This window comes from Oryzias latipes, chromosome 17, assembly GCF_002234675.1.
Source record: "Oryzias latipes chromosome 17, ASM223467v1".
NCBI classification, from domain to species: Eukaryota; Metazoa; Chordata; class Actinopteri; order Beloniformes; family Adrianichthyidae; genus Oryzias; species Oryzias latipes.
In genome coordinates, this window is record NC_019875.2 from 7,967,650 (window position 1) to 7,993,799 (window position 26,150).

The window sequence follows — 26,150 nt, forward strand, 5'->3', positions numbered from 1 at the left end:
TGCCACAGCAAATCAGCTTTCACTGAAATGCACAGGTAGTTTAGCAGAGAGTTTTTATGCTGGATGCCATTCCTGAGCCAACCCTTTATTTTCAAGGCACAGGGAGACCCAATAGGCAGCAGCACAAAGTGTCTTGCCCAATGACCCAGACTGGGTTTTTGGTTCATTCCACCTCTGTGTCAGTCCTACACCTAACCAACTGAGCCATCCAACCGCTTATTAAAAGAAAAAAACTTTGCCATTTTAATGTGAACACAAGAGACACGAGTTGTTCATATATTTGGGAGGGGTTTGCAGGAACGTCATTGGCTTTGCCGACATTTGATAGTTTGAAGCATCGCAGCAGGGGCGTGTTCAGAGTTGTCACCTTCAGGGTCATGTGTGTGTGTCTCTGTTGTCTTCTGTGTCACTTCCTGCCATAACTTCCATCAGTCTGACTGCAGGCTGAAGGATTCTCACATCCTAAATGTCACGTTGTCCTGTCTGCCCCTCATAGCAGACTGTGTTCACAAAGTCGATTTGGCATCTGACATTGAAGTGGACCTTTTTCCTTTTGCATCTGTGACTCTAACAGATGTAACAACGAAGTTTAGTATTTTAGCTTTTCATTGAACAGAGTTCCAATAAAATTATAGATTAGCCATTCTTTTTTACTTCTTCTTAGTTGTCCTTTAAAATAAATGTCAAACTTTAGTGGGTGGAGACTTGATGAGTAAACTGAACCCACTGAGAGCTAAAATGCAACAGTTAAGCATGTTGACAGACCAGAATCCGTGTTTAAGGGTTAAGACACCCTTTAACGGCATTTCTAAAACTAATGGAAGTTAAATTCACATTTTCTGCTAATTTGTATGATTGGAAGTGGGGTTTAAAAACATGTTAATTTTAACATTCCACTTTTGTTCATTTTAAAATAAATTCAATCTAATCACAATCTCCAACTAAAAGTAAACAATAATAATAATAATAATACATTTTATTTAAAAGCGCCTTTCAAAACACCCAAGGTCACTGTACAAAGTTAGAGGTAAAACACAATAAAATCACAAGTTAAAAACAATAAATAAATTGGATTCATTAATAAAATCAGCTGACAGAAAATGAGAAACTGTGTTCCGGAAATGCAAGCTTGAACAGAAAGGTTTTGAGTCTGGATTTGAAGATCAGAAAGGAGTCAGTGTTACGGAGGTCTGGGGGGAGAGAGTTCCAGAGTTGGGGAGCAGAGCGACTGAAGGCACGGCTCCCCATGGTAACCATACGGGCCGGAGGGACAGAGAGCTGAAGGGAGGAAGAAGATCGAAGAGAGCGAGAGGGAGTGTTAACATGGAGGAGATTAGAGAGATAGGAGGGAGCCAGGCTATGGAGGGCTTTGAAAGTGTAGAGAAGGAGCTTGAACTTAATCCTAAAGGCTACTGGAAGCCAGTGCAACTGCTGGAGAACGGGAGTGATGTGATGGAAGGAGGGGGTTCTGGTGATGATGCGGGCAGCTGAATTCTGGACCAATTGAAGCTTATTTAGTGTTTTGTTGGGAAGACCATAGAGAAGAGCATTACAATAGTCGAGACGAGAAGTGACCAGACTATGAACTAAAATGGAGGCGGAGTGGATGGTGAGGGAGGGGCGGAGATGATTAATATTACGTAAACGATAGTAGGCTGACCGAGTAATGCTATTGATGTGGGATTGAAATGATAATGTACTATCAAGGATGACACCCAGACTCTTTACTTGAGGGGAGTGGAAAACTGGAGAGGAATCGATGGAAATGTTAAAATTAGGAATTTTGGAAAGGGTGGATTTGGAACCTACGAGGAGTAATTCGGTTTTATCACTGTTAAGTTTGAGGAAGTTTAGGGTGAACCAGGTTTTTATTTCAGACAGGCAGGAGGAGAGGGAGGCAGGTGGAATACAAGAGTTGGGTTTACTGGACAGATAGAGCTGTGTGTCATCCGCGAAACAATGAAAATCAATATTGAATTTACGAAATATATTGCCAAGGGGTAGCAGGTAGGTAATGAAGAGGAGGGGACCGAGAACAGAACCTTGAGGAACACCAGATGAAATGAGTGAGGGTTGGGATTTGAAAGAATTCAGTTGAATAAACTGAGTGCGGCTTGAAAAATAAGAATGAAACCAGCGGAGGGGGGTGGACTCGATACCGAGGGCTGAAAGTCTGTGGAGAAGGATGGAGTGAGATATGGTGTCAAATGCTGCGCTCAAGTCGAGGAGGATGAGGATGGTGAAGAGTCCAGAATCAGCTGCAAGGAGAAGGTCATTGGTGATTTTTAGTAGGGCAGTTTCTGTGCTATGAAGGGGACGGAAACCAGATTGAAAGGGTTCAAAAAGATCATTTTGGGTGAGATGATGGGAAAGTTGGGAGGCGACTATTTTTTCAAGAATTTTTGAAATGAAGGGGAGGTTAGAAATAGGACGAAGATTATGAAAGGAATTGGGGTCTGAGCCGGGTTTTTTTAGGATGGGTCTGACTGCAGCGATCTTGAGGAGTGAGGGGACAATACCTGATGTCAATGAGGAGTGAATAATGGCACAAATGAAAGGAAGAAGAGAAGGAAGGCAGGATTTAACCAGGGATGTTGGTAGGGGATCTAGCAAACATGTGGATGGTTTGGACTTATGGATGAGGCGGGAAATTTCACTGGGATCAGGGAGGAAAAAGGAAGTGAATATATGAGTTACAGAAAATGAGTCAGACGGGGTGGGAGGAGAGGTGGAGGAATGGAGATGCTGATGGATATCTAGAATTTTCTGGTTAAAGAATAATTGAAGAGAATTACAGTGCTCATCTGAATAAAAATGAGGGGGAAAACTGTTACGGGGTTGAAAGACATTATCCATTAGAGAAAACAGCATTTTGGAATTTCCCTTATTTGCATCAATCAGTTGAGTGAAGTATTTTGTTTTAGTGTTAGAAACCAAGTCCTTGTATTGTAAAATCTGTTCATTGTATATTTCCTTATGGACGGGAGAGCCAGTTTTTTTGCAGAGCCGCTCCAACTGGCGGCATTTGGCTTTCATTTTATGGAGTTCAGGGGTGAACCAGGGGGAAGATTTAACAAATAAAACAGACCGGGTTTTTACAGGAGCGAAATTGTTAAGAACATCTAAAAGGCAGTTATTATAAAAAGAAACCAGATCATCAGGGTTGGACGAGTTTGGGAAAGGAATGCGCTCCAACTGAGAAGAAAACAGCTCCACATTTATATTCTTAATGTTTCGGAAGGAGATGAGGCGAGTGGGTTTGATCTCAGATAACAATGACAATGCAGTCCTCATCGGATAGATAATAGAATAGAATAGAATAAAATACATCTTTATTGATCCCACAAATGGGAAATTACCTTGCTACTATAACTCTATTAAAACAGTAGATAGATAATAAAGACTAACACTATAAATACATGTAATTTATAATAATAATAATATGTAGTGTTTGTTTTACTGTTCAGTGACATATAGTCCTTTGCTAAGTTTATTAAAGTTTTACAAAGAAAAACAATTTAACTATTGTATTTTGATGAACTTATTTATGTTATAGACAATTATTGCTTTGGTTTACTGAGTATCCCCCCCCCTAAAAACTAGTGTTAAAGAACAAAAATAAAACATTAGACCAAAAAAGCGAAACTTTGAACCTGCTTTTTATTATTATTTACTTGTAATTAACTTTTTGAAGGAGCGTGTGTGTTTGGCGATACATCTTTCATACACTTTTGTGCTTCAGTTGTGTGTATTATAATCGTGTATTTCAATTAAATGAACCCCTGCAAATTTAACAGGGAATCTTAAAAAGAATTTGCATTAGCAAATGCAGACGGAAGCAGAATTCTAATTGTGAACTGGGTTAAATTCTTGTCTTCTCCCCCTCAGGAAACATCAGCAGGAACTGCACAGCATCCGGCTGGTCGGAGGTTTTCCCAAACATAAGCAGCGTGTGTGAGTCAGACACCAGCCAGAACAAGGTACGACAAACGGCTACTTTCCTTTCTTGTATTTTATCACCTGAGCTCTGATGAACAGCAAGCCTTCGGCACAGGAAATGGAGCAGAGCATTAGTGGAGTCTAATCGACAAAGCCTGCAGGGTTAGTGGTTAATTAATGGTGAGAGACAGAAGCTTTGAAAGGTCAATATGCTTAGTGATGTAGCACATAAGCAGTTTGTGTCACTTTTCTGATATAATGTTACTTCAGCATTTTACCTCTCTTTTACCCTCTATCTAAAATACTCAATGACTTAAGGCTCTGTTCAAGGATTTGCTAAAGTACATATTACTTCCTGATATTCAGTAGCTTCAGGATATCTGGACGAGAATTCAGCCAAAGCAGCAACTGAGGGCAGAATCCACGGAAGTTACCCCTGAGGAGTCTGGACAAACTTCTGGTTAACTTCATTTTTATCCCTCCAAATTTAAAGTGTAAATGTCCAGATTTCACTGAGGCAGCCCTGGTACTAACAAAATAACATAACAATTGTGGCTAAGAATTACAAATAAAACAATAATATTAAGATTGGATTGGATTTATCTGCGCTTTTCCAGACGCTCAAAGCGCTTACAATTCATTCACTGCTCATTCATACTTAGTGATGATAAGCTGCTGATGTAGCCACAGCAACACACAAACTGCAAATGAACAGCAAACAATTGCTGCTCTGCACAGTCAGTCATCTTGTTATACATGAAGGTTATATATCAATAAAAAAAAGACTTAATTGTTTTAATGTTTGAAGAAAAACTCCCCAAAACTGACACCCAAATGTTACAGCTGCCCTGGAAGGTTTCCAAATCAGGTCAAGAAAAAACAAAAGTAAGGTAAATAAATAAATCTATCCAATAAAACAGTTGCTGGACAGAAAAAACATTCAAGTCTTGACTTTACATCATCTGAATAGCATCACCATAGCAACCAAAGCAAGATTCAGGTCAGCGAACGTACTAATTGTATGCATTTCAAAATTTGTGTGCGACAGTGAACGTTTCTGCACACTCCTCACACTGAGAAAAGATAAGAAATGAGTGATTCTGAGAACATGAACTCCGTCTCGCTAAAAAGGCAACACCCGTATCCAATGTATAATGTGTACAATTTGGATGTTACTGCTCTCACAACTCTCCGAAAACCTCATAAAGCAAACGTTTATAATTGAATCTGACTTGGGGACTTTTTTTTTTCACGTAATCAGATAGCTTTTCCCTTAAAAGACCATAGAACATATAATATCTGTATTTTGAAAAATTGTGGACTTGGGCCCCTTTTGAACTTACCGATTCAATTATTTTAGACCGCTAACTCCACAAAAATTATTTTATTTCACTTAAGTTTTTTTCAAAGGAAACTGTATTGACTGTGAATCACTAAAGGACTTTGATAAAATCTATTATTCATTTTTTGTCAGTTATAGAAAAAAAAAGTTTCATTCTGATTTCCACCTTTACATGAAATGTTCAGTTATCGTAATGCTGAAATAACACTTAGAATGTTGAATAAACAAAGCATCACTTCTGGTTTTCAGAAATTTAGAGAGACTATGGAAGAAATTAAAATGAGATATATCAAATAATATAACACATTAAAGACCCATTGGCCCTGCAACAGACTGCCGACCTGTCTAGGATGTTCCCTGCCTTCGCCCAGGGGTGGCCAGGATAGGCTCCAACAGCCCCGTTATCCTGAAAGGGACAAAACGGGTTTAGAAGATGAATGAATGAATGATCAAAGACCTATATCGATCATCTTTTGATCTATTTTAAAACATTCACATAGTTCGTTTAACTGTGATTATGCTGAATTTAGCCAAAATTTTCAAAAATATGTGTCATTTTCCCATGACTTCAGTTCTGCAGAGTGGCAGTTTCTGCAAAACTTGCCTCTGAGTTGTGGGCGGAGCAAGCCCATCCCCACCTTCCCTCCTTGTTAAGAGCTCTCTGTTTACTCCCTCTCCTACTAGGGAGCAACACAGGGTGTGAGGGGCAGATTTTTGGTTTGGAGTCCGTGTTTATGAATGACGCGAAAAATTATTTCGTTTGCACAAATTAATTAATGCGGGGGAACGACATATTATTTTGTGGGAACGAGATATTTATTATTTTAACCATGTCAGGACACGGGCTCCGTAGGGAGCTGCTCTGTTCAACCTTCTTATTGTACAGTGACACATCTTCTCTTTCTGAGGTCCTCTTTGCCAGACACTAAGAGATGTATGCCTCATTTCTTTTACCCAAAATTGTTGTACTCAAAAAAGAAGCATTTTGTTTTCTTCTGACTGTTATTGTGGAAAAGATCACATCACAAATGCATGTATAATCTTTCCTGACTTTCATGCTGCTGAACCAAATAGTAACCTTAACTCTAGTCTATTGTGTCTACCGCTGCTCTAATTGCTCCTGCATTTAGCAGTTCTTGTAACCTTTTCTTAGAAAAAATGACCTTTTCAAGTCTACATGTTTCCCATGTACTGAAATTTTCCATCATGTTTTCAAAGGTTTATTTTTCAAAGGTTGGCATATGAGACGAGCTGAACAAGTAATTGGTTTGAATGTTGAAGAACAGTTGTAATAAGTTAGATAATTTGAGTTTTCATCTATAAATTATCTTGTCTAACCACTCAATATTTTTTTTATGTTCAGACCCTCTTTCACATCAAGCAGAAACACTTCAGTTTGTCTGACTGTATCACACACTGATAAAACCAGAGAGAGGTGTCTATGGAGAGAAAATAGTCTCACCGGATTTGTGTGTGCATAATTCATGACTTGTACCTCATATAAAACATTTTATGCATAATTGTGTGTTGTGTATTGTGTAACTGGGTATTCACATGTACACTCAAATGCCAAAAATGTACAAAATTCAAAAAAATACAAATCACAATTTACACATGCACATCTTGAAATTTACTACCAATTCAAAATGGCTGGTATGCATACAAATCTTTAATTTCTAAACCGCAAAACCACATTTACACACAGATCAGATTTTAGACCCTTTTCACGTCCCCAGATTTTTTTGTAAGCGGTGCTGCTAGAAGGCTGGGTCATCCAGGTTTTCTTATCAGCCACTTTAATTAGAATGTGAATAACATCTTGTAAAAACTTGACTGACAGTTCAGGTAAAATGAAGCCTAAATATTAATCTTTAAAATACGGAGCCCGAATTTGATGGTAAGGGACATCAAAGTAAAGAAGAAAAAGCAAAGCTGCAAGGTAAAATAAAACTCAGTAATGTAAGCTCATGTAATTGTGATGGGGTGTGTTTTATTGTGTTAATTCAGATCATGTCAGAACAGTAGGAATGCTAGGAAGTGCAAGGTGGGAACCAAACCTGCGATACTCCGATTAGAGGTCGACCGCTCTACCTCTGCACTGCAGCCACCCAACTATGGTTGCTTTGAATCAATGTCAAAAACAACTGGTTGTTCAGTATTCAGAAGCCGTTTACAATAAGGGCATGAATAGACTTCACTCCTTGAGGAGGCTCAGGTCCTTCAATGTTTGCAGCAGGATGCTCCACATGTTTTACCAGTCTGTCATGGTGAGCACCATCTTCTTTGCTGTAGTCTGCTGGGGTGCTGGCATCAAAGCAAAGGATACCAACAGACTGGATAAGCTCATTAAAAATGCAGGGTCTGTTCAAGCTTGCCTATCTGGAGGAGGTGGTGGGGGACAGACTGCTGACTAAACTGCGGACCATCATGGACAATCCCTCCCATCCTCTCTTTAAAGTGGTGGACAAACAGAGAAGCAGCTTCAGCAGTAGACTTTTACACCCCTGCTGTGCAAAAGAAACGGTACAGGAAGTCATTCCTGTCGTTCGCCATCGGACTCTACAATTCATAAGCCATGGGTGTACATGTAAATAAGAGTTTTGCCTATATATTTTTTTCACTGTATATTTTGTAACTATTTTATTTTATGTTGCAGCTACTACAACTGAATTTCCCTATTTGGATTAGTAAAGTTGATTTTAATCTTAATCTTAATCTTACAGTATGACATACAGATGATGCTGTCGTACGGTACCCACACACTAGTTGTAAGGGGCACGTGATGAATCCTTATTAAAAGTGCTCAAATGCTGCACACACAGGGTGTTCAGGTGATACATAAGTGCCTGTAGGATGTATTGCAGGTTACCACCTGCACTACATTTTGTAGCATTAACCCAGACTCCACGTTTCTCAGGATATCTCACAGGACAGTGGTCACTAGCCTAGTGAAGGATCTGAAACACCAGAAAACACAAATACATCAAAACAAGAAGAAATAAAAGAAAGGACAGGAAACAAACAAAGTCATTGGCATCAATGAAATCCATTAAAAAAACGATTGAAAATTAAAGCAAAAGATTGTTTAGTGCTGTAGTTAAGCTGCTAGAGCTGAATGAACTCCACAACATACTATCTAACACAAATAAAACACACATACCAACTTTAATCTGAATGCGTTGTACCATGCATTACATTAATTGAAATTTAGTTTATCAAAATTGCAGCCTCACCTCCAGAACGTGCTCAGAGTTAGGTTTCTTGCATGTTGGACCATTGTGGTCTCTGTCTCTGACTGCAAACAAAGCAGGCCATGCTCTGATTGACAGCTGTGATTGACAGCAGCTCTGAATAAAGTAGGCACTGTTGCCCCCCAGTAACTCCAAGAATGTCAAAGGCTTATTTCTGTCGTCGTCCCAGTTGCCTTTATCTATGTTTCCCCATGGAATTCCTCTCACGTCATTTGGATTATATGAATCATAGTTATTTTAAAAGGTTTTATGTTTCTTGATTTTTGCATAGCATCTCAAGCATTGGCTGAATATGAGAACTGAACAGAGTGAGTGTAATGTCACCCATAGAAAACAAATTACTTAGCTCCAACCAAATTAAATCAATTCAGTCACCAGTTTTTCACAATTTGGACATCACCATGTGGGAACCAAATATCATCAGTTAGCACTGACTGGTCCAAGTGGGTCTGAGTCATCATTCTATGGCAACCACTCTCGCCAATCCCTTTTGAGCTTGTTAGAAGTCCACCCCTTCCAGGAGGAGTTTGAGTGTTTGATTGACTCAGGCTTGGATGGTGACTTGATTTCACAAGCTGTGGTGAGCAAACTTGTAATTACTATTGAGCCCCAGGCTCCAGCCTTAGTGAATCATGCTTTGAATGGCCATATGCAGACATGAACCTGATATTGACTGGGCTTCTGGACATGTGTTATCATGAAGTTCTTTTTGATTGCTGAACTGTCTTTCTGCTGCCGCTGTACAATCTACAGTTACAACTCACCCTCCACCATCACCCCCAGGACCTCAGTAATGTTCCTACCGCATATCATGACCTCAGTGAAGTGTTGAGCAAGGTTCGAGCTGAGTCTATGCCTCCTCATCCCCCCATGATTGTCCCATAGGCCTTCTGCCAGGGACACAACCCCCTAAGGGTCACATCTACCCTCTCTCTCCCTCTACATAGAGGAGAGTTTGTAGACTGGGATCATCTGTACCTCTTTATCACCGACTGGGGCTGGATTATTTTCTGTGGCCAAGTATGACAGAGGTCCACAGTCCGGCATTGATTACAGGGGCTTGAATAACATCACTGCACGAAACACTTATCCTTTGCCTTGGTTACAGACTGCCTATAATTTAGTGAAGAGGGCTCAGATCTTTACCAAGTTGGATCTCAGTAGTGCATACCATCTTGTTTGCATCCGGAAAGGGCTTGAAACAGCCTTAGTGGCAATTTCGAGTACTTAGTCATGCCTTTTTGCCTCACAAATGCACCTGCGCTGTTTAATCAATGATGTACTCAAGGACATGGTCAACAAGTTTGTTTTTCCGTACCTTGATGATTTTGATCTTTTCACCAGACCTTGGGACACATGAGCAGCACATCAGAGCTGTTCTGCAACACCTTCTTAAAAACCAGCTGTACTGCAAAGTGGAGAAATGGGAGTTCCGTACTATTCCATACAAACTCGGTTTCTGGGACATGTAATTTTTCCAGGGGATGTGCAGATGAACAATGCATAGATGAATAGGTGAAAACAAGTTTTGGAGTGGCTGTTTCCCTCTTGTACAGTACCAGTGCTTCCTGGTATTAGTAAAAATTTACAGGCGCTTCATCAGAGACTTCCTGGTTTCCATCCCCAAACTAATGGCCAGGTTGGGCAGTACAACTACAATTTGGAGACAACGTTATGAGCCATTTATCATTCGTAAGACGCTGCCGGCGCACCTGAAGTAAATATCAACTCCAGTTACTGGAGAATCAGGAAAGACTCACTGTTCTAGCTAATTGCTAGAGGTCAGCTACCCCAGAATACAAGGTGGTAGACAGAGTGTGGCTCTCAACTACTGAAGTGTCTTTGAAAAGAGGAACCAAGAAGTTACTTCCATGCTTCATTGAATGCTAAGATTTAAAAGCCTTGGCCTTTCAGGTACTGTTCTCCATTGGTTCAAATCTCATGGACAAATTTTATGGTAGGCATAGATGCACACTTTTTTGGGGTCCACAAAATTAAATGTGGTGTGCCTCAAGGTTCCATCTTTGGCCCCTTGCTTTTTAACATTGACTTGCTAAAAATGTCCTCAGAAGCCACAAGTTCAGCTTTATGGCTATGCTGATGATACCCACCTGTACATAACTATGTCTCCTGATGACACAAGGCCAATAAAAGCACTTTTTAACTGTATTTTAGACATGAAACCATGGATAGTGAACAATTTTTAGCAGCTCAATTAGGAAAAAAAAGGAAATTTTAGTTATTGAACTTGAAGTCAAGAGAGAGAAACAGTTTTTGAAACTAAAAGAACTTTCATTAAGTTATTCAGAAGTCAGCCAAACCGTAACTTTTATTACTTTTAATAACTTCTATTATATCTTCAGCCAGAAATGCTGTGTTTATGTACTAATAACTCAAAAACTACACAGTAAGAGTACACAAATCTTTGTGAGGAGATAGCGTTGTCCTGTCTGTTAATAGTGTTTTTGTAGTAGTACATAATAAGGACAGATAATGCATTTTATTAAGAAAACAGAAGGCAGCGACAATGACGTTTCATGCTCTGCTGTAAACCGTGTTATAAAGGGGCAGATGACATTTCTAAAGCGCGGCCGGCTTAACTATGGCTGCCCTTTGCTCCGTGGGCAGGGCTCAAGAAGCGTGTGCTCCTGGAGGACACTACTGCCTGAGTGGCTGAGTGGGCTCAGATCCCCCAGGCGGGAACCGCAGACCCAACAGCAAGTGCTGTGGAAGGATTGCTATAGAAGGACGGCTGTGGCAGGACGACTGTGGCAGGACGGCTGGGTCAGACGGGGCGTGTTAGACTCGCTTCCAATAGAGGAGGAACTCGGGCCTCAATAAACACTCCTGTGGTCGTCCTGAGTCGTCCTTTTGAAAACACAAAGAACTATTAAATGCCTCCATGTTCATTTTCGCTGACTAGGTTTTCCATTGCAATGAGTTGCACCTGTCTCACTCTCTCTACGCCTGCCTTTGTGCATAGTTCTGCCCAGCTGTGAGTTTACCATACTACCCCACGGACGGAGCTCACGGAGTAGCTCATGTTGACTTGAGACACAATCACGTGTAGCTTAGAGAGAAAAATAAAGTAAGAAAGGGTGAATTGATATTGAAAAAAATGTGTCTTTCACATTAAAGAGTTGTTTTCTTCCCATCTGACACATCACTACACAGTCCGGGGCTCTGCTCTGCTGCTCACCTGCTGCTCCTCTGGGATGATAGGACTCCTTGGAGCATCTCTTTTCTTCTCATCTTTGAGCCAGTTTGGAATGCAATGTTACTGCAGCAATGAAGGCATGTCTGTACTTTGACCTATCCCCAAATCAGCACCCACATGTGTGCGTGCATGTGCCAGTAACTCAGTTTTTTTTTTTTTTAATTAACATCCGTTTTGTTTCATTTGAACAAAGGGGAAATGTCAGAGCCTGCAAAACCTAAGTAACAAAATAACAAGGGTTTCCGTAGTCCAGTAATTGTAGTTAATTACCAAAAATTGAACTGTAATTTGTTACTGATTTGTTACTTTGTAATCTATCACCCCCAACACAGATCATGTTCAATTGGTCGTTCTTGTGGACAGGCCACGCCCCTTTTACATTTACTATACATCTGCACCTTACAGTAATGATTATAAACTTCCAGCAACTTGTTGTTTTTTGCTTTATGTTTCATGTTGCTTTATCATTTTTCCCCCAGCCCTTCTATAATTATCCTTTGTTGGTTCTGAATAGGTTGTGTTAACTTCCTGTTTTATTTTGTAGTGTTTCCTGTTTTGTTGTAGTTTTGGGTTTTACTTTGGTCCCCATCTGTCCTGATAGTGTTCACCTGTGTCTCATTTGTCTGTGTGTATTTAATATAACTAAGGAATCATCTCCAATGAAACAAGCCAAGCAAACCAGGAACATAGTGAAAAAACAGAAACCACACTGCGACACAGACTGCTGAAACAGGTGAGCTTAAATAATACAAGAAACCAATTCACTAAATGCAAGCAGCTGTGCGCACTTCAGGAATGACAGGAAAGGAGGAAGAGTCCTCCAGGAACCCCAGCCAATTCAACACACACAAAGACAAAAGGAAACTGACAGACTGTAACACTCTGTGTGTCAGGAGATTCATAACCCCATGTTGTAACAGTAAAATATGTCAAAAGCAAGAGGCCTTTAGCTCTCAAGTGTTTGCTCAGTTGTTGGACAGGACTAGTAAAAAAAGAGAAAAAAAACAGACTGGGTTTGATGAGGGGAAAGGTTAAAGTCCTTCAACTGTTTTACGTTCCATGTAAAGAGAATAAACTACTTCTGGTGGCTGTGGTGCAGATATAGAACAGTCAATCTCTAATGGGGAGATCGCAGGCTTGTTTCCTGCCTTGCCCACATGTGTCAGGTGTCCCTGGGCAAGACATTGAACCCCACATTGCTCCTGGTTGGTGCCAGTGTAAGGCAGTGGAGCTGCCATTAGTGTGTGTGAATAGGACTGTGACTTAAAGGGCTTTGGCCCTTCAGGAAATATAGAATAACAGTATATTAGCAAACACCATTTACTTTAAAACCCTGGGCAGTCACAACTGCTTCTTGTTTAAACGCGATAATGCCTGTTAGGAGCTTCAACTACATTGAGGATAAGCAATTACATAACAACAATATGTTTGCCAGGATGACAATTTTCAGCCTTTTTTTCTGCTTCTGTCACTTTAGGATTTTTTCCCATATTTCAAAATTCTTGCCCAGCTGTGTCTGCTTCTAGTCGTTGCTCTGCTATTTGCAGGTTGACCAAGACTCTTATTTTCAGCTGGACCGGAGTTGACTTGTTTGACCCACACCTGAGTTCAGGAGGGCTTTCCACCTGCCAAACAAAGAGCAATATCCAAAAAAAAGGATCTCAAAGAGTGCAGTGCTGTATTTTTGTGGTTATTATAAAATCTAATAAATCTGAAAGCCTGTGTTGTATCAAAGCAGAGAGCGACGTGTTGTTGAGATTTTTGCAGGATTTGTCATTGGACGCTGGACATGTAGTTCAACCATCTGTTCCCCACAGTGTCCATTATTTTGTCTTGTTGTGTAACTGCAGCCTCCGCCTGTTCTTTTGTCTGGCTCAACTGCTCATTGTGTCCTTGCGTCTTTCAGTCTCACTCTACCTACAGATCATTTGCTCTCTCAACCTCTCCGCCATGTCACTGTGTCCTTTCCCTCTATTGTGGCCTGATACGGTGACTGCAGGTCATTTCACCTTTAGTACATCCAGGTATAATAACGAAATAAACTACTTAACCCTTTCTGAAATTTCTTTCTTTTTAAGCTCGTTTTTTGGTCACTGGGAGGCAAAAATATGACTGTCTAAAAACACTAAAAGCACTAAAGAAAGCACCCTAGCAGTTGGAGCTGCATCGCCATAAAGTTCAATGGTAACAGGATTTAATTTGGTTCATAAAAACAAAATAATAATAGATAATAATAAAATAATTTGTGCACAACTTTGCAAAAATATGACTACATTTAGTTTTACAGTTTGACATGCCTGTTTTGAATAAGATTTTTCTTTGCTTTGAATCTTGCAAGGCTTAAATATGAAGTTTCCCCTGTTAACATACTGTCAAAAATACGTCACGGGATCACAGGCATATACATCAGGCTAGAAATATAGATTCAACTGAGTGAGCATGCGCTTCAGGCCTCATTTATTAAACTAAGAATTAAACTTTTTAGAATGTTATTGATCCCCTGGCAGGAAAATTATGTTGATAACATAGCTCCGCTAAAAACATTTTTTTTTAAGTAATTAACCGCCACGTCCTACCGCATTCGAGGATCGGGGTGAGGTGGAGCCTAACTCATCAGTCTTCAGTTAAAGACAGGAACACAGTGGACATGCACAACCACATGAACACTCAACCACTTGTTATCTCTGAGAGTTAGAATCTCAAACAAACCTATCAGACACGTTTTTGAACTGTTTAAGTGACTGGAGAAGCAGGAAAACATGCACACCACACCACCGAGCCGCAAGAAATATAAGTCCACAAGTGCAAATGTATTTTTAACTGAGAGATAAAAATCTGAGGTCAGAGACAGAAATTTGTCGAACAGTGGACATGCTGCTCTTGTGAGTTACACACTTTCAAAATATCGTAAGAGCAGAGCTGACATTATAGTAGCCCAGAGTTAAACAGAATTACTGATGGTGTAGCTGGAGGGGGAGCTTAATTACAGAGAAAGATGAAGTGAGGCTTTTTTTGTAGCGACTATGATCTTTTTTAAATGAGTTTTACTACCAGACCAGTATGGAGAATCAGGACCTTTTGGTGATCTTTTTTGTGCTAAAATTCCTGTCAAATGGTCTAAAAGGGATGTGTTTTTCAATTTACTATAAAATTGATTTCAATTCAATTAGCTAAAATGGATGCATGAGAAAAAAATTGGCAAAGATAGCTGATGAAAAACAAGTTTTCAGTCCCCAGCTCTGTGGCATCATAAAAGACTTGAAACATGTTCGCCTAGTTGGGAAAAAGCAGAAATATTAGTCAGACAATGAATACAGCCTGAGTTTGATAAACCCAAAAGATCCATAAGAATGTTTTATTTGATTAAAAGGCCTATACCATGCTACTCTCAAGCCTTTTATAGTAAACAATATCCATGTATATGATAATATGTGTCTGTGACTTTTGCAAAGATGGACATGAGTATTGTGCATATGAATGGACAGTGTATTTGCCTAACACTGCTTTGTGAAAGTCTTTGGGTTGTCCTCACCCATTCATACACAAAGATTTCAGTTTTTTGAAACAAATTTCTGAAGAATTCATTGTAAACTACCAGTAAATGGTTTTGGAACAATTGAGTTTGTCTTGTTTTACATTTTAAATTCTGTTATAAATGCTTGCATTTAGCTGAGATTTAATAAGAAGAAAGATTTTCAACAATTCACGTTTCAGTTCAGTTAGGCGCAAATACTAAGAAACAAGAAATGGGTTTTTGATGTTAGCTTTTAAACACAGACATGACAGTTCTGTTGGATCCTGAATCCTAGATCTGGAGTTAAAAACCATGCCTGCAACATTAAAAAAAAAACTCCAAACTTAAATCCAAACTGTCCCACATCAGCCTTATGGTCCCTCTCTGATCACCTTTTGATCCATTTTCAAAGCTTCTCAGTGGTCTTTAATTATGATTATGCTGTGTTCTTAGCCTAAATCAATAATAGTCAGGACCATTGATGCAGAGAAACCCCATAGATAAACAAAAGATAGAAGGGCCTGATGTGTAAAGTTCTGTCTTTGCTGGAACAGCTGTGATACAGATGACTGATTTCAAATCTGTAGACAGTAAATATTCTTAAAAAGGAAATCCACAAATTTCTATTCGACACATCGTTAGTTCTGCATTGTAGAGCAATGAAGCAACTCTAATTTTTCAAGCCCCAAAAGAAAGACGTTAGGAAATTATTGTTGGAAAGAAACACTAAATAAAGCTGTGTGTGTGTGTCTGCAGCTGGTCTTCTACGTGGTGGTGCAAGCGTTATACACTCTGGGTCACAGTCTGTCTCTGATTGCTCTCATCACTGGAAGCGCCATCCTCTGCCTGTTCCGGTAAGACCAAATATCACAGCGTTGTCATTAAAAATAGTGATTGTCTCATTAATTTGATTTTGTAACTTGAAAATAATCTGATTAGAACCGGATCAAGAAAACTATGCAAAAATAAATTAACTAAGTAGGGGTGGAATTATATAAACGTGCTTCTTCCCACTCCTTTTCAAGCAATAAATCAAGCTCTACTTGACTTTAGTTAATGATCACTATATTTTATCAAGCAAATGTGACTTAAGTGTGTCTTTGTTTTTTTCTATGCATTTCTTCATATCTGTAAAGAGTTTGATAAATCTGTGGGCTTTTTTCTATTGTTTTGACTACAATTAATGCCTTAAAAAATAACTAAAATCAGATAACCAGATAATTCTAGTTGTTATGACCTCAGATTATGTGAGCAGGAAAACAGTGAAGTTACTTGAGGCATAAGTACTTATGGATTATTTTGTGTTCATGGTAAATGACTGAGTAAACACCAAATACTGTGAACTAGGGTTTTTTTATTGACAAGTTTTCTATTTTCAGTTGATAAATAAATTATAACTACTTTTTTGTTATTCAAAGCTTTGTTATAGTATTTTAAAATTTTGTGGAGCATTTTTTTTGTCACATCTGACTATCTCTAAATAAATTGTCTTCTTTTGGGCTGCACTGTGGTGCAGTGGTTAGCGTTCTCGCCTTGCTGTGAATAAGCCCTGGTTTAAATCCCAGCTGGGACCTTTCTGTGTTAAGCTTGCATGTTCTCCCTGTGCATGCATGGGTTTCCTCTGTGCACTACAGCTCCCTCCCACAGTCCAAAAACATGCTTTATAGGTTAATTGTTGTCCCTAGGTGTGCATGGGAACATGTGGAACCTACAAGGTCCAGGGTTTACCACACCCTTACCCAATAGTAGCTGGGACAGGCTCCAGTGACCCCAAAAGAGACACATCAGGTTAAGAAGGATGTCTGCTTTTGAGCTTGCTGAAGACTTTTTTATTATTTTTGTTATTTTATTATTTTAGTAGAACCATTTTATTAAAAACATCTTATTTTAACACGTGTAACACGTCTTATTTTTTTAAATGCTGCTATCGCCACCCCTCCTAATTATGATTGTAATGGTTTCTGAGGCTTTTGTTTTAAATTAATAGAAGTTACAAATTTGCAGGACAATCTGATTGGGTTTTTAAAACTACACAAAACGTTTTCAGATCTTGATAGGATCATTTTCTACACTTACAATTTTCTATATGAATTAATTATAGTGATTTTAAGCTAATGTGAAGTTTGACCAGAAGGTTCTGTTCAATGTGTAAATAAAACAACATAATCCAGTCCAATGATTTTTTTTGTGACATTTTGCAGGAAACTTCACTGCACCAGAAACTACATCCACCTTAACCTCTTTGTGTCCTTTATCCTGAGAGCTGTGGCTGTCCTGGTGAAAGACGACATCCTCTTCAACAAAACCTTGCAATGCTCCAACCAGTCGTCTCTGGTGAGGACATAACTCCCCTAGACGCAACAAATGCAAATGCATGAGCTTTTCACCATCACTTTTAGATAGTACATTTCTGATCTTAGCTATATTGCACAGGTGAAAAAAAAATGCAGTTTTACACGCCTGAGATATGTGAGCCTTAAATGATACATCCTGGTCAAATAGAACCCCTAGGTTTCTAACTGTGGAATTGGAGGCTATATTGACGCCGTCTAGGGAGACTATCTGACCAGACAAAGCATCTCTGAGGTTATTGGGACCTAGTATAATGACCTCAGTTTTTTCTGGGTTCAAGAGGAGGTAATTAATTGTCATCCAGGTCTTGATGTCTCTGATGCAGGCATTCTGTTTCTCTATATGGTCATTCTGGTCAGGTTTAATTGATAAATACAACTGGGTATCATCTGCATAACGGTGAAAATTAATGCTGTTTTTCCTGATTATGTTTCCTAGGGGTGGCATATCAAGTCAAATGGTTAAGCTGTAGGAGGTTTTCTGCCATCCATGAATATATCTAAAATACAGTTTAAAAGAGTGTTATCAGGTTCAAGATCGTGAGAAGACATGGTGATGTTAAGCTGTGTATCATCAGTATGGCTGTGAAAATCAACACCACGACTCCTGATGACCTCCCCAAGAGGCAACATAGATAAATTAAAAAGTATTGGACCTAAAATCGACCCTTGGGGAACCTCACAACTTATTTCATGGATTCTTGAAGAGCACGTATCCATACTTACATAAAAGTGTTGATCTGTAAGGTAAGAGTAAAACCACTTAAGAACATTTCCAGAGAGGCCCACTAGATTCCTAAGTCTGTCTAATAAAATCTCAGCTGTTTTTATTTTCTAAAATGATTTTTGAAAAATAGAAAGTTCTGGCCCGTTTAATTGAGTTATTGTAGATTTTGAGTTGTTCTTTCAAAATATCCTTGTGAATTTTTAATTTCGGCTTCCTGTCTCTTCTCTCTGCTCTCCTGCAGTTCTGTTTCAGACGCTTAATGTCATCAGTCTTCCATGGCATTTTAGGAGTGGTTCTTAATGTGTTTGTCTTGAATGGAGCCACTGTATCTATGGAAGACTGAAGTCTGTTATTAAAATGATAAACAATAAAATCACAGGGTGCAGGTAAAGTCTGAGCAGGAGTTTGCTTAAAAATTGGAATAATACTTGCAGCCACTTCAGGAGTTAAATACCGTTTCCTCACAGTTCTCACTGAGGCTTCCTGCTGGATTTCACTGGTGACATCAAAAAACACACAAGAATGATCTGATAAGGCCAAGTCATCAACAGAAGACACCCCGGTGGACAGACCGTAGGTAATGACAAGTTCCAGGGTGTGTCCAGGGTGTGTTATTTCCGCTTGATCCACAGCAGTAAAACAGTCTCATATTACAGAGGTATCTATGGATGCCTCCACTTCTACCGCTTCAGCCTGCTCTGGGTTGATGGTAGAATAACTAGATTCAAATTATGTCTAATATTTGAAATTTTACTATTGAAAAATGTAAGAAAATCATTAGAGCTGAGAGAAACAGGAACATGTGGTTCTACTGAGCTCTGACTGCGAGTTAATTTAGCAATAGTGCTAAAAAGAAATCTTGGATTATTTCCATTCTCTGATATTAAGGTTGAGTAGTATTGGCTTTTAGCTCACGCAGAGCTGTTTTATAATTTAATAGGCTATGTTTCCAGGTATTCAGAGACTGCTCTGAACTAGAGCTACGGCATTCTCTTTCCAACTTACGGGTTTCTTGTTTAAGAGAACGTGTTTCAGGGTTATACCACGGTGCTACTCGGTTTTGTCTAACGAGCTTAGGTTTCAGGGGGGCAACAACATCGAGTGTACTCCTGAGGGCTTGTAAGGCATCATTAACAAACTGGTCAGTTATACTAGGACTGATGCTATGGGAGCTGGTCTAAGAGTAGTGGAACCACCAGAGCTGTAACTGTGTTAGTGTGAGGAGATCTTCATCTGTCTTGAATGTTACATGACACATCCTAGGTTGAGGGACAATTGCTTGTCTCTTAGGGCATTACTGCATCCTCCACTCCAGGAAAGCCAACGATCAACATCCCTGCTTTACAAAAAGGTTCAAACACTGAGCCTCTTTACATATGTGAACACAAAAGATCGGATCATTGGGGATATCAGACTGCTGCGATAACCAGATGTTGAGTATTTACATGCACCTCTAATATCTGACTACCCAAAACCCTTTTTTTCACAGGGACATAAAACTAAACTTTTGATTTTGTTTTAAAAAATGGAAATTTGGTCCAAACTCGTTGAAATCCGCCATCTCTATAGTCTCACAGCTGTTTCACCAAAGATATAACTTTGCACATCAGGTCCTTCTGTGTTTTGAAAAGAACGCTCTCCGTACATCACTACAAAATCAGACTCCCTGATTAGTCAAAGTTCAACTGGTTGAACTGTCAGGGTACGTTTGATGAACTCAAGGACTGTCGCTCCCTTCTTCTGTTTTGTTTGACGACAGTGATGGGAAGAGCTCTGTTGTTGAGGAAAACAGTTCTGTATTATCAAGAAGTTATTTTCTGTTTAACCCTTGTGCTATCCTAGGCACTTTAACGTTGGGTCATCTAGACCCACTAGACAGTGCGCTGAACCTTTTTTCTTCAATGATTTGTGATCTACACTGGTGTCCATGGATTACATGAAATCTTTCCACCTTTATCCACCTTTGTCATGGTAGGAAGAATACATCAAAATAAGGGTGGGGTCATCTAAGATAGCACAAGGGTTAACAGCTAGGACAGTCTTAAAGAAGGCAGAATTGTTGGAAAATGCTACTGGGAGGAGATGTCATTCTCTATTCTTATTAATAATAATTTAATTTATCCTTTCTGGGAAGAGCAGCGTGCTGTTTTCACAAAATACAACATTCAAAAATAAGTAGGATAAGGAAAGGATGAATATGTGTCTATTGTGGCCACTTTGTTCAACAGTTAAAGATTTCTGACTTAAAACTGAAAAAATGATTTGAAAGTGAAAATGGGAGTTTTGAACCTTAAAAACAGAAAACTTGTAAGTGGAAAAAAATGCAGGAATCATTATTCATTTTTTAAAAGTCTGTTTTTGGTTATATTTATCTTGAGTTTCAACAACTTTTTCAGCTTTCAGTTTCAAATTGTTGTATTTCGATTTTCAAAACCTTTGGCCACCATTTGTCATCATACTACATTGGGCATTTTCTGTGGTGTCCCTGACATCACATCAGAGTAATTGCTTTGAAACAGAGGTGCATACCAACACTGCAGGAATTTGCAAGCCATCAGAGTGGAGGATGTACGTAGAGGGTCATGCTCTGGCATTTCTTGATGCGATCAAACTAAATTTAACACTAAGTAAACCTTTGGATTGACTCCACCTTTTGGCTTGAGAAATAATGCCCCAAAATGCAACAAAAAGGATTGTTTTGTGTTTGTTTTCTGAATGATCATTTGTTGCATTGAGATCGTACTTAATGTGCATAAAGTTTAGGCATGTTTGAAATGCAAGCAGGTGTTTCTGACTGCAACCTCTCGTCTTTTCTTTACCGTCAGCAGCTGACCCCTCCGTATGCCCTCTGGCAGTTTGGAAACAATTTTGAAATAATTGTCAGGGGACTTATGTCTTTGTAGAAGCATCCACTCGCTGGGCACAGCAAGGTCTGAAATTTAAAGTGCATCCTCCCAATAAAACTCAAGGCTTTTCCCATTGGGAGGATGGGGACACGGATCCCTCCGGTTAGAGTAAATAACAGAATGATTTCTTAAAAAAAAAAAAGTATTTTTGATCACACGGCCAAAGACAATGTGCAGTAAACAAGGTCAGTTTTGCTTTTTGTGGCCAAAAAGATAACATTTCAAAACAAAAGTTTGATGTTAAGTTTTGGGTTCAGTATTTGGACTTAACCCACAAATTGCCTAAAGGACTACATTGTAAAAGCAAGCATTATTATTGTTCTCACTGTGACCTACTAACCATATATGAAATATCACCATAGCTGGCAAACACATCTTGTCCAACCATCCACCACTCCTTGCAGCTTGATTTCCATTTTTTTTTTTCCTAACATTTGGGTTGTTTTTTTTTTCAAGTTTGTTCTGTATGTCTGTGTTCTACAGCTGGGATGTAAAGCCAGCCTAGTGTTTTTCCAGTATTTCATCATGGCCAACTTCTTCTGGCTGCTGGTGGAGGGTCTGTACCTCCACACCCTGCTAGTCGTCATCTTTTCAGAAAACCGCCACTTTATTATCTACATGTTCATTGGTTGGGGTGAGTAATTCCTTTTTAATTAATCACAAACTCTGACTGTGTAGCTCACCACTCTCCATTAAGTCCATATTATTTTTCATCAAGTTTGTGTTTTTAATTAGTTTTAGCACAGACAAAAAAAAGATCTTTTTGTTTTTGTTTGATGGGATCAATACCTGCTGAGGTCAATTCTCAGACAGACTTGAGCTTCATCCAACGACATGACTGAAGGTCATTATAATTGGATAGTTAGGATAAAATTTTAAAAATAAAAGGTTCTGACCAACACTAATTGATAAAGAGCTGTAATTAAAAATGAACATTTTAAGGCTTTTGCAAATTCCTATGTATTATATCATCACAAGGGTTAAAAAAAAGTTACATTCGCAAGTTAACAATAAATAAATAAATAAATAAGGAATTCATCCATAAAATTCATTGAGACATTTTGTTCAAATTAGCTCCAAAAGTTCCATCTTTTTTCCAGTTTTTGCACAATTTTATGTGCCTTTATTTTGATTTCTAATAGACATTTCCACTGCTAAAATTTGAGTCTTTTGACTGTTTTTTTTTTGTATCATTTTCACCTTAAACCTCAGGCAATGATAGATGGCTATACATATTGGTCTTAAAGCTATAATTGAGTCATTTTAATTAGCAGAAAGTTTTTGCTTTTTTACAGAAATTTGTGTGGCAACAGGAAGCCAGTGTTTTAGAAAGAATGTTATTAAAAAATAAACTGTGTTAGTTCCTGATCCTGAATTCTCAGCACATTTAACATCAATATTTCAGTATTTTTCTTTGATGCTGTTTGCAGGAATTCCCACAGTGTTCGTCTCGGCGTGGGTGATAACGAGGATTTATTTGGAAGATACAGGGTGAGGACTGCTTCTAACCAACCAGCTTTCCAGTTTCAAAACATTGGGTTTTGTTTTAATAATAATAATAGTACTTTAATTTTTTTGGAAAGCGCCTTTCAAAACACCCGTGGAAACTATACACACAAGACAAAAACATTAGAAATAAACTAACCTTTACTTGAAAACTGAGCCCCAGATTATGGTGGTATGAGGAAGAATCAGTTCTTACTTAAGACATGATTGATTTGGCGCCGATATGTAGGAGTTACTGTATGTTTTAAACATGAGGTAACTCAGAACTGATCTTTAAGCTGGACAGAGGAATTGAGTTTTCAGTGTGTCATCAGCAAAATAGTAAAAATGTAAGTTAAATTTAAAGGTAGATGTTGCCTAGAGGGAAAAGATAAATAATGAAGAGGAGGAGCCCCAGGACAGAACCTTGGGGTACACCAATTATGATAGGGGAGAGTTGAGATCTGAAAGTTTTATACCTACCTATATGAGTATGTCCACTGTAGGAGAGTGTGTTGCCACCGAAGGAAACCCAATGGAGGATAGTGTGGGAGATTATGTCTAAAAAAGCACTAAAGTTGAGAACAATAAGACTGGAGAACAATCTGCAATCTGCTTCTAGAAATCGGTTGTTAAATATTTTAACGAGGACAGTTTCTGTGCTGGGGTGGGAGCAAAACCCGACTGGAAGTTTCTATAGTGGGTACTCTTAGTTATAATGGTGGCTTGGAGATGAGATAAACGTTAAATTTGTGGGATCTTAACCAGACTTTTACAAGACAGAAGTGAGGGTGGTCAATGTGAGTCTTCTCATGACAATACAGGTCAGTTTGCAACGGGCGTTTATCTGCACTTCTGCAGGTCATCACACTTCTTGTAGGTTACAATGCATGCCTTCGCTCTCATTACGCCGTGAAAACTGTAACGAAACATTATATAAAATATAATAATAATAATAATATAAATAAAACAATACAAAATAACACAAAAACAAGCATAACAAATACCTCGTTTCCGCTTGTCAAGAAAATTTACCGTAATTTCCGGACTATAAGCCGCTACTTTTTTCCTGCGCTTACAGCCGTGCGGCTTATTCACTGACACGGCTAATTTATGGTTTTAATTGGCGGCCGCGATGTACGTATTTTCGGAAACAGTGAATGGTCTGTATTCTCTATCTAACACCAAGCACAAGTCATTTGTTTTTCAACACACCTCTAAGCAGCCAAACAGCATGGAGTTGACTTCAGGTCTTAGACACTTCAGTCATGGTTCAACAAAACGAAACACGCATGCCCGGCCGCATCCCAGAATCCTTTGGTGCTATTAGACCCAACGTGCACGTGATCGCCACTACAATATGATGAAGCTTTCAAGTGAAAAGCAATCGTTAAAAGCAGCGTGAAAAAATCCACCATCACCAACGGGTTTGGAAAAGCTGGTCAGCTGCGTGACAAAGAGAACAGCGCATGGAGTGAATTTACCTCTGAGTTATAGTGACTCGGCTGGCTGCACGTAAATATGTGGGAATAACATCAGCCTTTATTTTGTCGGGACACGACTGGAAACACAAATTGACGTGGTCGTGTTAACGGTTTCTAAGGACTGAGCGGAGTTTTGCATTGAAACGCTCACAGCCTCCGTGTGAGCTGGAGACTGCGTGTCGTGTGAGCTGCGGGGCCGATGGCAGTCTGAAGGCTCCCACACGTAACAACGCATCCGCCCCTCATACACAAAACGTACAGTATTAAGTCCGATTGCTCTGCACAGACACGATTTGCTCCGTTCACCGGCGCAATGGGGACGAAGCGCTCCTCCTTGAAGCCGCGCTGGCCAGAGCTGTCGGAGTAGATAGGAAGGGGAGACAAGGAGCGCGCGGAGGCGTCGAGCCATTCTGCAGGCTGCAGCCAGGGCTTACTCGAGGCGTCCGCGGAGCAACAGTGTTTGTTGTGGAAGGAAACTTCTGACCCACGCGCCGCGAGGAGGCGCGCGTATCGCGCTGAGGCGCGCGCTTTTCAGTCGTCGCTGCTTTATTTTACTAGTGTGTTTTTTAACCAGCCCTGTTACTCCCATAACGCTGCCGCGACACAAGCGGAAGGAGAGCTTTTCCCGTTCACCCCTCCATGCACTGCTGATACTTGCTCATTCTTAAACATGTACAACAGTATGGCGAGCCGGGCATTGGCCCCGCCTTTAGCCCCTAAGACTCATGGGAAATGGGGGATCGCGGATGTAAATTTCCTCATCATAACTGAGGGATGTAATGTTGATTATATGGTTACTGTTTGTAATTTTATGTATGATACCTAGATTGTCAATAAGTTAAAAAAAAATAAAAAAAATGAATTAAAAAACCATAACTGAGGAACTTGTGAACAGAATAGAGTTCCATGCTGTTTGGCAGATGTAGATATACTCAAATACATGATCCTGAGGCGAAGCTGGCTCCACCCACTGTGTACAAATGAATCACACTTAATCTGGGAGTCAGGACGTGTTTGTCAGGATGACAATGTTGCCTAATACTGTCTAATACATGCGGCTTGTACTCCGACGCGGCTTGTGTATGTATAAAAGTAGTTAAACACGTGAAAATGGGTGGGTGCGGCTAGTAATCGGGTGCGCTTTGTAGTCCGGAATTTACGGTAATCAAAGATTTAATCTCAAAATGCCTAAAAATTATACTATTATTACTATATTACGGTCAATGTACTAAACATTAAAAACATGACCAAAAAAAATAGACATAATCTTTCACGCTTAAATACCTCTGCTCCTAAAACAAAGGTGAGGGTTTTAAACGTATTTTTAAAATTATTTTATTTTTAAATTATTTTAATCTTTTAAAATTTCAATTTTAAAAGGTGCTGTTTGCATAGAGTCGATGGTTATGAGGTAACTGCCTGAACTATTTTCTTGCTCTTAGACTGTTAGAAAAAAAATAAAAGGAGTTATATTCCTGCTGCTAATGCAGAATCAGCATGGTGTTCCTCAGTTGCATGGAGCTGCTCTCAGATGGTTTAACAATAATAATAATAATAATGCATTGCTTTTTAAAGCGCCTTTCAAAACACGCTTGAGTAAACGGGCTCACAGTCAGATATGGGGAAACTGTAGCAGACCTTGGGAGTAAAGGGCAGGAAAGGTCTGAAAGTGAAGCTGATCTTTTCCACTTCTCAGACTCCCACCTGTCTCCATCCCTAAAAGAATGCCCTTTTAGTCACGTCACCATGGTAACCTGCTGGAATATGAACAGTATCAAACAGCTTTAAAAACAGAGAGCTGTTAGGAAGTACCAACTGGTCCTAGAAAGGCAAAATCCTATAGACTTCTGGAATATAAAAAGCAAGTACTAAGTCATAATATCATTACATCAGTCAGATGCCTCATTAAAAGCATGTGGTGCTCGCTGACCCCC

The 26,150-nt window shown here is 39.4% G+C and overlaps 1 protein-coding gene across 2 annotated transcripts in view; it reads left to right on the forward strand.

Moving 5' to 3' along the window:
* LOC101155464 (vasoactive intestinal polypeptide receptor 2-like) overlaps window positions 1–26,150 on the forward strand; it is a 92,513-nt gene that overhangs the window by 52,674 nt on the left and 13,689 nt on the right. For both annotated transcript variants that reach the window (XM_023965399.1, XM_023965400.1), the window contains exons 4-8: window positions 3,889–3,980; window positions 16,020–16,117; window positions 17,465–17,597; window positions 21,731–21,881; window positions 22,678–22,738. In XM_023965399.1, coding sequence (XP_023821167.1) covers window positions 3,889–3,980; window positions 16,020–16,117; window positions 17,465–17,597; window positions 21,731–21,881; window positions 22,678–22,738 — 535 coding nt within the window. The remainder of the gene's footprint in view (window positions 1–3,888; window positions 3,981–16,019; window positions 16,118–17,464; window positions 17,598–21,730; window positions 21,882–22,677; window positions 22,739–26,150) is intronic.